General features: G+C 33.4%; 2 protein-coding genes across 3 annotated transcripts in view; one reads left to right on the top strand and one right to left on the bottom strand.

Moving 5' to 3' along the window:
* Positions 1-15,060, bottom strand: part of Actbeta (inhibin subunit beta) — a 221,951-nt gene that overhangs the window by 38,423 nt on the left and 168,468 nt on the right. The window lies entirely within an intron of this gene.
* LOC140437569 (myrosinase 1-like) overlaps positions 1-15,060 on the top strand; it is a 370,048-nt gene that overhangs the window by 342,250 nt on the left and 12,738 nt on the right. For both annotated transcript variants that reach the window (XM_072527171.1, XM_072527170.1), the window contains 4 exons: positions 11-102; positions 2,177-2,476; positions 7,779-7,913; positions 12,954-13,060. In XM_072527171.1, coding sequence (XP_072383272.1) covers positions 11-102; positions 2,177-2,476; positions 7,779-7,913; positions 12,954-13,060 — 634 coding nt within the window. The remainder of the gene's footprint in view (positions 1-10; positions 103-2,176; positions 2,477-7,778; positions 7,914-12,953; positions 13,061-15,060) is intronic.

The following is a 15,060-nucleotide window of genomic DNA, read 5'->3' as shown; positions in this document are numbered from 1 at the left end:
AAAATTTCAGGTAAAATTGGGGTTGCTGTGGATGCTACTTGGTACATACCGGCAATTCTTTCTAAAGATGTAAAAGCTGCTGAGCGGGCTCGTGAATTTAAGGTACCAACAATGTTTATACAATTATTTTTTTCATTTATTACTTTTGAACAAATGCTTCGTCACATGAATACGTTTTTATGATATTGCTAATCTTAGAGATCTTCACAATCATTTCTTCTGCTGAGAAAAAATATCTTTAGACTATCCAAGAACTACTTTTAATTATATAAATTGCGACGTTCAAGATGTTTAAAAAAAACTTCTTCTTCTTCTTCTTCGCGCGACTAGGATTACTCCTGTTTGTCTGCCTCTTATTCTGTTTCAGTCGTTGTTGACTGTGCATTATCTTTCCACCTTTTTGGCGGTCTTCCAACGGGTTTTCTGCTATACGGCTGTTGTTTTTACAGATGTTCGCTAATCTATCGGGTTCCATTTGGTTTACATGTTCGTTCCAGTTTTTTTTTGTTGTTGTTTTTATCCACCTGTTAATATTTTGAATTTTGCATTATTTGCGTATACTTCTGTTGGTTTTACTGTCTCTTAATGATATGCCCGCTATTGATCTTAATACTTTCATTTCGATATTGTTGATTTGTTATTTCGTCTTTCTTGTATCGGTCCTTGTCTCCGCTGCATATGTTAGGATTGGTCTTACTGTTGTCTTGTATAATTTCATTTTGATTTCCATGGTCAGATATTTATTTCTCCATATCGTTTCTCGGAGGCAACCACTTACTCTTGCCGCTTTTGATGCTTGCTTTGTGGTCTGTCTCTGTTCTTATATCCCTGTCACTAGTGATCTCTACTCCTAGGTAATTGAATTTCATTACTTGTTCTACAATTTTGCGGTCTATTTCTAGTTTGCAGGCTCTTTACTGATCACTATACATTTAGTTTTTTCTACTGATATTCTCATATTAAGTTTGTTTGCTGTGATATTGAAGGTGTGGAGCTGCCTTTGTAGGTTATCTTCGTTATCAGCAATTAGTACTGCATCATCGGCATAGCATATTATCGTAATTTTATGCGCTCCCATGTGGTATCCGTGTCGTTTTCTTACTTCGTGAATTATTTGATTTATCACCATATTGAATAACAATGGGCTGAGCGAGTCTCCTTGGCGGATTCCTCCTTTTAGTTCTATGCATTCTGTTTCCCCTGTTGGTATTATAACTCTGGTCTTGTGGTTTTTGTTAATTTCAATAATTGTCCTTATTACCTGATGATTTTAAATCTACAAAGCACATGTATGCTGGTTTTTCATATTCAATAGACTTCTCTATTATTTGTCTGATAATAAAAATTGCGTTCATTGTGCTGCGGTTCTTCCGGAAGCCTTGTTGTTTATCTGCCATGTTCGCTTTTTCCTCGATTTTATCTTTTATGACTGCCGTTAACAATTTTAATGTACTATTCATTAGACTAATGTCTCTATAATTTTCAGGATTTCTCGAGTCTCCCTTTTTAAGTATCGGTAGCAACAGACTTTCCTTCCATTCCGCTGGTACTACTTGTTTCTCCATATTTTAGCAGTTCATTGTCTATCTTATCAGGACCAGGTGCTTTTCTGTTTTTTATTTTTTATTCGTTCTTGTAGCTCTTCTTCTGATATTAGTACTCTATCGTGAGTTTCGTTAATGATTATTTCTCTAAACCTTAGCTATCACGCACGTAGAAATAAAATGGACATTTCATCTTTAACCCTGTGTTAGGTATCTAGTGTTGATGCACACTGGTCCAAGGGACCGACGGCTTTCTGTGTCCTCCGAAGCACGATGACGATTCGGATCATTTTTAGTAGTGGTTTTAGAAAAGAAAATGCACTCGTCTCAATTATCTTAATTCCAAAGATCTATATATTACTTGGTATTACATTAATAGATTTATTTTCTTAATAGAAATACGTCATATGCATTTTAAAACAATATGCAAGGTAGTTTGAAAGTATTCAAGAAATAAATATAATAGTAAGTATCGCCATTTGGAAATCACATAGACGTGCTGTATTTACTGTTATTATATATCCATTTTGGAATGAAATACCCTGTATAGTAGTTTTTAAATACTACTCAAACATGTAGTCTATATGAATTAACTAGATTTATTACACAATTTTATTTTAACATTTTTTTAGATTGGTTCCATCATGAATCCAATTTTTCATACTGATGGCAACTATCCAGCTCTGGTTAAGGAAATGGTCGATAATAGAAGCATATCAGAAGGTTATCTTCAATCAAGAATGCCAAGTTTGACGTTTCAAGAAGCCGATTATATACAAGGTACATTTGACTTCGCAGGCTTAAATATATTTACAAGCTATCGTGTTAAAGACGATGCTACAGGAACAACTAATACTACCTTCGAGAAAGATGCAAATGTTAGTCTTCACCAGGATACCGAATGGGAAAAGAGTAGTTCTGATTGGTTAAGGGTAAGGATAACACTAATATTATGTTTAAAAGTGTTTAACCCTCTACTGACCAATATCTAAAATTTTACTTTATTGTCCAAAGGGGGAAGTTTGATTATATCACATAAACATTGCATTTATTATGATCTTTTAAAGGTGAAATGGTTGTAAATATATTATTTATAAAATAAAACTTAAAACTATTTTACTATGTATGTAACTCACACAATGCTGATATTGATGAGAAAGATATAAGAGTTATCCAGAATCTCTATTGGAATCAAAAGGCACGTGTGAGGCTGAACAAATCAACAAACACAGAGGAATTCGAAATTTTTCGAGGGGTGCGACAGGGGTGTATTTTGTCTCCTATGCTGTTCAACCTCTACGTGGAGAATGTTTTTGCAGAGGCACTTGAAGGCACTGATTGTGGTATAAAGGTCAACGGGTACCCGATAAATAACATTCGTTACGCTGACGACACCGCAATAATCACAGATAACGAACATGATATGCAGTTGATACTAAATAAAATAAACACCACAGGAAAAACATATGGCCTGAAGATAAATGCTGGAAAAACAAAATGCATGACAAAAAGAAAGGGCGCATTTTTCAGAGTACAACTGCACGTAGATAATGCTCCAATCGAGCAAGTGAAAACATTTAAATACTTGGGAATGATGGTGAATGACCAATGGGATCCCCAACAAGAAATAAAAAGCCATACCGAACAAGCAAGACAAGCTTTTCTTAAATTTAAACCGCTACTTTGTAACCGCAATCTTTCCTTCAATCTCCGTTACAGAATGGTTAAGTGCTATGTATGGTCCATATTGTTATACGGCATGGAGACATGGACGTTGAAAATATCTTCCATTAACAAGTTGGAAGCCTTCGAAATGTGGACCTTGCGAAGAATGTTCCGCATACCATGGACAGATAGGGTGAGAAACGAGGAAGTCCTAAGAAGAGCCAATACTGAGAGAGAATTGCTCAGCTTGATCAAGGCACGAAAGATTGGATACCTGGGCCACATCCTGAGAGGGGAAAAATACGCAATCCCTCAACTAATTATCCAAGGAAAGATTGAGGGCAAGAGAGGAGTAGGTCGCAAACAAATGTCGTGGCTGCGAAATATAAAGAACTGGACAGGCGTAACTAACACTGGCGAACTTTTGCATGCCGCAAAAGACAGACGTCTGACCTTAAGATAATTCGCCAACGCACTATAGGTGCACGGCACCATAAGAAGAAGTAACTCATTTCTAAAAAATAAAATCGCGTTTTGATATAATAAAATAAAAAACAAAACATATTTACAACAAAAATATCAATTCTAACTTTATTCATAACTTGACAGCTAAGGAAAAAAATTATTTTTTATGTATATTAATTTCCGGATTCTCTCTTTCTCTTTCTTGTTCTTCCTCACTCTCTCTTTTTCTTTTTCTCCCTCTCTAACTCTCTTCCTGTAGCTTCACTACCGTTCGTGGGTATTCGCTGCCTGTACGACTTAAATCCACCTACTTCAGTCAATCATATCTTCTCTCCAGTTGTGTATGTGTGCAAATAATTTAGAATGTTATCCCTTTATCTAAATCTCAGTCTGACTATGGTTCTCCTGCTGATTGGATTTTCCTCCCATATTTCTTTAACGAGTACTTCTTCATTGGTTTTATGCACATGTCCTGCTTACCTTAATCTCTGTTTATACATCGTTTTCAGTTCTTAATTGTAATTCGACAGTGTACGGTGTATCAACTGTCAGCCCAGATATTTTTTATAGTATTTACGATGAAACGGCCTTTACAATAGATCGTTTTGTTATGATTCAGGTTTTGTAGTCGTTTGATATGACTTGTCTAATCATTATTCTGGTATATTATTTTCTCATCTTTGATGATGTTAACAGCATGTCTTTGACTTTATTATGTCTTGTAACGCTAAGAAGAATTTGTTAACTTTCTGTATTCTTGCCCGTATTTTTCTGTTCATGAAGTTGTCATAGTGGCACCTAGATACTGAAATTCTTTGACACTTTCAAAAGTGCGTGTGTCCATCTTCTTCTTATTGTGCCGTCTTCTAACTAAGGTTGGCGATCAAACGCTTCCATATCTCTTGCAACGTAAAATATCTGACAACACTTAGGTTAGCCCAATCTCTGATATTTCTCAGCAAAGGTTTCTTCTTTCTTCCCAAGCATTTTCTTCCCTCTACTCTTCCTTGTATAATGACGTGCAAAACAGAGTATTTATCGTTTTGAAGTATGCGGCCCAGATACAATGTTTTTCTTATTTTAATATATGCAAAAGCTTTCTGCCATGTCGAACTCGTCCAACACTTTTTTATTTAAGATTTTTGCAAGGAATTTTTAGAATATGACGTGTGTCGATATTAGATATATTTTATTCGATTCTATCCCTACCTACTGTGCGGTTGATGTGCATATATTTGGTTTTGTTCTTATTGATATTTAGTCCTACTTTTTTGTTTTCTTTTATATTATTGTACAGTATTTGTATTTCAAAACATATTAATCTATGTATACAAAAATCATTTACGATCCCTGGTCAGAAAACACTCCCGGTCGTATGTTAGCTTTTTTGTTAGCTATATCTATGTTGAACAGAAATAATCGTCCTTTGCCATGATATAAATACCCTATTACGTCGTATTTGCAACACTTAATTCTTGACTGTGACAAAATTCTCGACAAAATTTCTGTGAGAAGATTCGACTCTTTTTTCTTTTTGCAAGTTCTTACTAGTTTGTTTTATTTTCTTACCACAATGCAAGTGCGTATTGTTGACAAAGTATATAAATAATGTTTTTGCCACACACACATACACACACATTTATTGCATTCTAACCTTTTTTCTCTGACCTTTTCTTTCCTTGTTTCTTTGGGGATTTTATATTGTTGATTAGCTTTGATAACACCGTAACTGCTTCCTGTTTTTACAGCAATCTATAAAAAAGTGTAGATAATAGTAAAACCAAATTTAGAGGTGCCTTTTAAACGTCTAACATTTGCTAGATATTTTTGTAAAATTTTCCGTTTATTTCATTATTACATTTTCTCAATACATTTCTTCGTAAGTTACCTAAACTCGTTCCCTAGACTTCCCCTAATATATTTTTTTTGTTTCTTCAGTCATTCATCTGAGCATTCTAAATTCCACCACATATATTCGTTGGTCCTCTTTCTTTTTAACTACCTGACAATCAGTTCCATATTCGTATCTGTAACACAATTTAATTTTTTGTGGTCCTTTTCAATATTGTGGTTTAGTTTAGCTTTTTACTTCGATGTCTAGCACAAAAAACTTATGCTGTTGGCATATGTTGCAGTGTTCACATTTACGTATATCTTCTTTTCTTGCCATGGAGTAATCTATTTAGGGGCCAAGATCTGTTCTATCTATAATCTGTTTGGAAGTTAATAATTTATTTAGGAAAATCTCTAGTCCATTCGTGTGGCAAGCGTTTTCATAGGCGTTTCCATTTCAAATTATCGTTTGCTGCTTGGTGCAATTGTCTTCCTAGCTATTCTTTTACATCATTAAGTTATGCTTTTGGAGGTCGTCTCACACTCTTATGTACCCTACGTCTTCACTGTACCGATGCGTTTAGTCCAGCTGGTATTATCTTGTCTGGTGTTCATTGCATGCTCTATTTTTTACCCAGCCGTAATTACATATCTGCTTTTTAGGATGTAGAAATTAGGTATTTATTTATTTGTTTACTAAAATCCATTTTTATTACCTAACAATAATTAACAATAATCAATAATTAAGCTTTATTCTTTGAAAACTAAATTCCTCAGATTGGCACAACTATTATCACTCCAATTTTATTCTTCTACACCATCCGTATGCAAGTACGTCTCATCTGTGAAAACAATCGTACGGTTTTTCCTTGTAGTAATTCAAAAAAACTTTTAACTTGCATATTCCATCTTGTATAAGGTTTTAATCAACATATTATAAATCTTCAACACTTCAGTGCCTTTTTAAATGAAAATAAACAAAATTAAAGTGTTTAATTTTAAATTACCTTGAGTTAAACTGGCAAAAAACTTCTCAGCCTTGCAGTTCTTACAGAAGACTTTGAATTCACTCACTAACTCTACTGTAGACTTTTTACTTAGTTCTAATTTCTAGTGGCAAAACTTACATACCGCTATTTCATCTAACAACTTTTCTTCAAATATATCAATACTAAAAATATCATACTGCCAAGTGTCTTTTTTTAGTTCATAGTAAGACAAATTACTTTGGAGTTTTACCTTTGAGCTAGAGGGCACGACAGCTAGAGAGTACGACAAGGCCTAGATTTAATTACAGGAGTTTATAGACTAGGTCTAGATGGATCAGGCCTTGTTACATCTTTCAGTTTGTTTTTCTCTGTGTTGTATGTCTTATACCTAGTACCTACTTACTTCTTATTTTATATTTCAACACTGTAATATATCAAAAGTACGAAATAAATTAGTATTTAAAACAAAAAACTCACAAAAATAGAACAATTAGTAAATAACTAACGAAAAACTATCAAAAGTTGAGTGCAGACGTTCAAAAAACTAATAATTTTGTAACCAGAGATATTTTTTACTATAATATCTAATATCGTCGGAAAGAAAAGATTTCAGAGAATAATTTTTAATAATAACCCAAAAAAAATTTAGAAATTCAATTTTCGGTTTTTGGTTGCCCTTAAATTAACAACAGTATTTTTTTCAGATCTTCTAAAAGTCTATCTGAAGTAGCTTCTTTTTTAGTAAATTTAAACACATTTATTATATTTCTCACTGAACTTGCAGTGAATTTAACGTTAGGAGCTCGATCTCTTCCAATTAACGGTCATTAAAGAAAGGAATAAAATTATGTAATATTGTTAAATTTGGTTAAGTCGTACCAAGCAAATTCCCGCTTGTCGTGGTGTACTAACCTTAAAAATCCTTTTTTATTTCATTGTTTTTCTAAAATAATTTTTTGTCATTACGTTTTAAAATTTAATATTTACAGTCAGAAGGCGCTTTTTTATTGCTGACTTAATAACTATAAAAAATTAATCTTTAAAAATTGTCGACGCTAAAAAAATTAAAAACGTTTTCTATATATAATAAGTGGATTATCCCTGTTTATTTATAACAACATGTAAAAAAACACTGCATTCTTATACGATAGCTGCTGTTTTAATAAAAAAGTAACTAAATCTTAGTCAAACTTCTCAAAGTTCTAATATTCTTCTCAACTTTACCTAGTTAGTTTAAATTTCAGAATTTATCGAAATCTAATATTAATGGCTTGTTTATTAGGTTGTGCCAATAGGAGTTAGACATGTACTAAAGTGGGTCAAGGACAAATATGATGATCCAGAAATTTTCATTACCGAAAATGGTTTCTCTGACAAGGGAGAAATAAATGATGTCAAGAGAATACAGTATCTCCAGGTAAGGTTCCATTTAAATTTGGGATTTTCACAAATTTAAAAACGAATTTAAATAGGTTTCTTTTTTGAAAGAGATTAATTTTTTCCTCAAGTAAATAAAAGTATACATAAAAACACAAACAGGTTAATGATTCTGTTACTAAAAATACTAGTTACCTCGTTAGTTACTAGTATACTCGTTACACCTTCTTTATATCGTCCAGATAATAGTATTCTGGAAAATCTGCAAAATAGGCATTTGTGTCGCCAAAATTTTCCAAATTTCTTCATTCGCGGTAAATTTTTTATTTATCTGATCTTTTCAGGTGGAAACAAATAATAATCAGAGAGTCAAAGGCCAAATCAGAAAAATAAGAGTAAATATGTGTCTACGGCATTAAAATCTGCGATTTGGTGGATGCACATAATTGCGATTTTTAATTGTCATCGTATTCTATTCGTTATACCCTCTCACATGTCACCTCATTAGTCGAAATCGGACCAATAGAGAGAAAGATACTTGTCCCAAGCCCTTTTGGCATGTCGCTATTTGTTAAATCGTGTCATATGACACTTCACACGTCATGATTCAACTAGCTGTTCTACCCTCACGACAGTATATTGCTCATTTTTAAGCAATATACTGTGCCCCACCACGAAACGCTCAAAAAATTACCAAAATAAACCTTAGATTTTCGTGGAGGTGCCGAGGCTAATTCTTATAGGCGTATCCACCAAATCACATATATTGAGGCTGTAGGCACACAGCCTATTAATTTACTAATAAGACAGAAGGGAAAGCAATTAGAAGCCACACTCATTAATTTTTGTGATTGGTATAACGCTTTTGTGCGCCTGAGGTTTGTTTTGGAAAAATAAATTTTTTTTTTAATTTTCAACCCATTGAACCACTCTTGGCCGCTTCGAAGCTTTTTTCCGGTTTAAGTCTACTGCTGTGCTTTCATTTTGTTCTCTGGTGTGTCATAGTGGATTTAGGTTTCATCAAAGGTTACCAATCAATGCCAAAAGTTTGATGGATTGCGCTTTAGAAGGTCGAAACACTACTAAGAAGAGGTTACACGATCATGTTTTTGGTCAATGATCAACAAACGCAGCACCCATCGGCAAGATAATTTTCTCATATTTAAAACTCGTTCAAAGTGTAACTTCTTTGTGACTACTTTACTTATTCTTGTGACCTTTGCTAATTCACGTATTTTCAATTCAGGATCAGCTAAAATTATTTATCGAATATTATACTTTACGGTGTATTTGCATCGGAGAGCCGCCGTCAGGTACGTAGTATAATTTGATACTGTAATCTGAAGGTGTCTCTTTAAGGTAAAATAGATCACATAAGCAGAATAAAGGAGATCCGTACCGTCAAAATAGCAAGATACAAGAAGTAACCAATCGGCACAAGAAGTATCGGACGACCGCGCAAAATGGAGTGACAACCTTCCATGGAAGGTTGCCATTGAACCAGCAGAATTGCTTATAACGAGGAAGAAGAAGAAGAATCTGAAGGTGCATTAGTCCTATAATATTCCTTTAGCTTTTCTTTCGTTTCCTTCGTCATTTAGTTTTAAAAATAATAATGTTTAATGAGGGATTGAAAATAGTTTTTCTCCATATGCGTCATTTTTCCAAATTCGTCAATTTTATGCAGATGTCAAAATTATATTAATATTTTTATCGCCATAAAATTTGTACATACATACAACAAAAAGTACGACCGTCAAATCAATTTAACTCTCCATCCCACGGGTGGGGTCCATCAGTACAAGTATAAATGAAATTTGCTTAATTTTTTCAATTTTTTTTTGTATTTTTTTCCTAGACTCGGTGTACCTTTTAATGTTACTGAATAGTACACTTTGGCATAATTTGGTAAAATTGTATGAATCCCTTCAATCGCTACATACAAAAGTATCCTGACAGACCCCACCCGTGAGTGGACGTTTCTTGTTTTGTGCTAAGGCTTGGCTAATGTTACAGCTGTAAATGCATTTATTATATACTCCGATACATACGTCCAATAATACAAATGCGGAATTTTGGTCTTCTCGTCGATTGTTTCTGAAGTCTTTAGGAATTGCGTCAGTCCAGAAAAATATGAAAATAAGAGCGTTAAATATGCGTATACCGAGAACATCACGGTTACTTGCTGCAAAATTTTCTGGAATTGTGCAAACGACGAGGGATGACCCAGCCCCCGGGAAAATGGGGATGGTGTAAGTATTGTAAAAAAAGAAAAACTAGGTATTTTGCCAATTGTGCAAAAACTGGTTATGTGTGGAACATATAAAAGCATGTTGTGCCGATTGTATAGAAGCAAAATTAATATTATTTAACCCCCTCTATTTTCTGTTTCCAATTTAAATTTTGGATATTTAGTTTTTATTTGTATTACTGTAACTATATAGAGTAATAATATTGTTTTTTTATATTTTTCTTTTGTATTTTGCCGTTCATGACACTTTTAGTAAAATCTTGTAAAAAAATAATGGTGTTAGTTATTTCGCAGTAAACTATACCAATAGATATTAATACACATATTATATGTACATTTAGGTAATACAACGTTACATCAGTAAATTTCCTTAAAAATATTAAAAAAAAAATTTTTTTTATTGAGAAAAACCATGTTTAAAATTTGATTCTGATAGACCCCACCCGTGGATTTGTGCCACAAAAAAGTCACCCGTGGAAAGGAGGGTTAAAGTGTATTCAACAGGTGAATTCAATTCACAAGCCACAATTTTTTATGCGATCTGTATTGTGGACAATAAATGCCCCTAACTGAAATCTAGCTCAATTTCTAGCAGACATACATACAGTCATATCATACAAATATAACAATGACATCAACGTAACATATTCCTTTCAGTTCAGCAAATTTCATTGATATTTATCATTTACCAAGAGACTATGTCTTAGTAAGCTTTGATGTGGTATCCTTGTTTACAAATCTTCCACTTTTCAACGTCGTAGTAACCTCCCTCCAAAATCAATGGAAGCAAATCCATCTTCATAGTCCAGTATCGTGGGAAACTTTCTCTAAATTATTACAATTGATCTTTGAGACTAATTACTTTTTTTTTTATCGTTAATTTTTTTGAACACCAATAAAATCTTCAATTTCTCTCACTTTAGTCAATGTTGTGCCAGACGACTTTACTAATGGTAGTATCAAGAAGTTAGATTTTGAGGTTCTTATTGTGAAAGGTTATTTTGACCATCTAATTCTAGCAACAGTAGCTGATAAGGTTTTGGGCATCTTATCAGTGTTCAACACCATTAATCCTTACCTCCAATTCACGTGTGACTTAGAGGTTGAGAATATCATCTTGTTTTAAGATATGCTAATTTTCGCACACAGAACAAGAGGTACTACCTGTTACATGAAAAAAAAATGGCCAGAAACCGTTTCTTAAATTACCACTCTGCACACCCAACCAGATATAAACATAATTTCATACAAGCTCTTAGTCTTAGAGTTCATACGTTGACACATGTTCTATACAAACATGAATCACTTAATCTACCAAAGTCCATTCTTAATAAAAACTCCTATCCCATTACTGTAATCAACAAATATCTATTTTCCAAAAGTTATGGTCATTCCATTAGAGAAGTACCCAATGGTATACAATAAGCAAGCATGTTTACCAAAATACATATGAAGAGAAACCTAATTGACTGGCGCGCACGAGAAGGAAAACGCAGCAGAGGACGACCACCAACACGCTGGATGGACGACATTAGACGAATATCCAAGAAATGGCAACAAAAAGCACAGAACCGTGAAGAGTGGCGAAAAATGGGAGAGACCTATGTCCAGCAGTGGACAGAAGAGGTTGCATGATGATGATATGAACAGCTACTCGTTCACCGCAGAACTACCCATTAAATATGCTTCATAAATCACGTATAAGCTTATCAAACTTTTCAGTAACTTACCAGTTAAAATAATGTTACACAACACCGGAACTGTAGAAAAGTTGTTTTTAAAAACCAGAACTCCATTGACCCATTAAGAATATATCAATATTGTCAATAAAATACCCTGTACAGAGTACATCTTCTGCGATATCGGTTAGACCACCCGCTCTCTTTAAGGTCAACTAAAATCTCACAAAAGTAACATTAGGACTTCTAAACCCTCTTGTGCTCTTGCACAACATACCAACTTAAACCAAATACCAAAACAACTTCACTAACATTAAAATATCTTATAAACAAGAAAATTATCATAAGAGATCCCTCCTAGAAATGTGACAAATTCTAAAACATCCAACAACTATTAATAAAAGAACCGATATTGATAATTACAGTCGATCTTCCTCACTGACCACACACGAAGGAATGGATTAGATACGAGAATTTAAACTGTTCAATGAAGCCTTCGTCAATAAAGTCGTTTCTGTTATATTTAGCAACTTTACAGTTTATATAACAAATAAAAACCTACACCGTTTGTATAAGCATAAGCTTACACCATTATTTTTTTGGTGTAAGCTACTTAAGTAGCTGACTTTGAGCCAAAACAAAACTAATTTTGGGTGGGCGAGTAAAAAATTACTCGATCTTTCAATTGTGGTTACAATTATTTTTAAGAGCTACAATACAAATTATCTGATAAAGTGAAACAAATAATTGCAAAAAGGTAGTAACTTACCAGATAAAATTAGGTTTGTCAATGAAATTGCTGTCAATTTATTAATTGTTTCTTAACTTATTAACAAACCTGATTTTACGTAGTTTCACTTTATCAGAAAATTTTTATTGTTGCTCTTAAGAATAATTGTAACCACAACTAAAAGTTCAAATACCTCAAAAATAGTTTTCTAACACCCTCTTTTATTGACTTCAACCCATCCAAAATAAGTTTTGTTTTTTACAAACGAGTAAACAAGTACTTCTTTTTCTTACTCATATATATATATATATATATATATATATATATATATATATATATATATATATAGATATATATATATATATATATATTATATTACAAAACATGTTTTATTAATTTTTTTTTATTATTAATTGGAAGAAATACCTAAAGGAAGTTTCCATTTCTATTCAAGAAGATGGAGTAAAATTAAAGGGGTATACGGTTTGGAGTTTCTTAGATAGCTTTCAATGGACAGAAGGATACAGGTATGATATTAATTTTGTTACTGCTAGAACTTAAAAACAAAAAACAAATTCTAAAAATTTGCAGAAATATATTAAAAATAATACCTTCAATTTATTTAAAATATTTTCAAGTAATTTCCAAAATCTGCCTTTATTATTTACGTGTAAAGTGTAGAACACTTTTAGAAAACAAAAAACAAAGTGGTTTAAACACAACATATATCGAGATAAAAGAAAAGTTTTATAAAAATAATATTATTTGGTTTATCCTAAAATAAATAACAGATATGGCCTTTAATACTCATTTTTATTCCTTTTCTTGACTTCTTAATTTAGACATCTAGTCTGATCATTCGTAGAAAACTGCTTTCCTTCAATATCTATATCTCCATCTTTGAAAGATTTCCCATATGGTTGATGGCTAGTTAATTTGTCTTAAATAACCACTCATTAAATAACCACTCATATTCTCATCAATGCTTTTTTTACAATTATTTCCAAAACATTTTCCAAAACATTCATTTTCTGCTCCATGGTGTTATGTTGTTCCTTTTTAAAGTATTTCGTATTTCTTCTTTTTTTACTCTACGCGTATTTCACCAGCTATCATACTATAAATTTTTACGTAAGTCGTTCCTTATATGATTTTGGTTCGATTTTTCTGGGCTTCTGTTTTAATCCTTCTTCTTCATGTACCATGTCCTTTCAGAACGTTGGTTACCATCATAGCTATCTTAATTTTATTCACTGCCACCCTAACTAGCATGCTTGTATCAACACCATACCAATCTCGCAAGTTATTCAACCATGAGGTTCTCCTTCGTCCTGGACTGCGTTTGCCTGCTATGTTTCCTTGCATGATATTTTCTAGCAACCTATATTTGGGACCTCTCATCACATGTCCAAAATACTCCAGCTTTCTCTTCTTCTTCTTAAAGTGCCCTCTCCTCAATGGAGGTTGGCTACTAAAATTTTAAAGTCTTCTCTATCTTCAGCTGTTCTTATTAGCTGTTCAAAATTTAGCCCTTTCTAGGCCCCAGCTTTCTCTGCTTGATGCTTTTTATGATCTGAGTACTCTTACTGAGACGTTCTAATATTGTGGAGTTTCGAATATTCTCCACCCAGGAATCTTTTAAAATTCTTCTATAGCACCACATTTCGAAAGCCTCAAGGCGATTTAGATCGATTTTATTCACAGTCCAAGACTCGACACCATAAAATAAGACCGAGAACACGTAGCAGCGAAGTAGGCGGATCCTCAATGCCAATTTTAGGTCTGTGTTACATAACACCGTGGAAATCCTTCTAAAAGCCGTTCTAGCCTGCTCTATCCTAGATCTAATTTCGCCGTGACTTTCTGCGTTACAATTTAATTGCTGTCCAAGGTAAACGATTTTATCAACATGCTCAAGTTTGGTATTATTTACATATATAGACGGTTTTATATGCTGTTGCTTACTTATTACGAGTATTTTGGTTTTCCGTATGTTTAGATCCAGACCTGCCTCCCTACAACTCTCAATGACACTATCAAGTAGTGTTTGCAGATCTTCTTGACTAGAAGCTAGGAGTACTGTATCGTCCGCAAATTATTGATGACTTCACCGTTCACAAGTATTCCTTCTTGTTTTTCAGAAAGTCCTTTTCTGAAAATTCTTTCGGAGTAAACGTTGAAAAGTAGGGGTGACAAGGGGCATCCCTACCGTACTCCTCTTTTAATATTAAGAGCCTGTGATTCCACACCATCTACTAAAACTGATGTTGTTTGATTCCAATATAAATTTGCAATTATTCGATTATCTCTGCCGTCCAAGGCAATGTCTTTTAGAGCTTCGATCAATATAGAGTGCTTAACACGTTCAAATGCCTTTTGAAAGTCAATAAAACAACAGTATATGTTTACAGATATATCTCGACATCTTTGAGTAAGTACGTTCATTCCAAACAGTGCCTCTCTCGTTGCAAACCCGTTACGGAAACCAAACTGTGTGTCATCCAGGTATTCCTCGCATTTATTGTAG

Source organism: Diabrotica undecimpunctata, chromosome 3, assembly GCF_040954645.1.
Source record: "Diabrotica undecimpunctata isolate CICGRU chromosome 3, icDiaUnde3, whole genome shotgun sequence".
NCBI lineage: Eukaryota > Metazoa > Arthropoda > Insecta > Coleoptera > Chrysomelidae > Diabrotica > Diabrotica undecimpunctata.
Note: the sequence above shows the minus strand (reverse complement) of the source record. Positions and strands in the feature narration are given on the sequence as shown.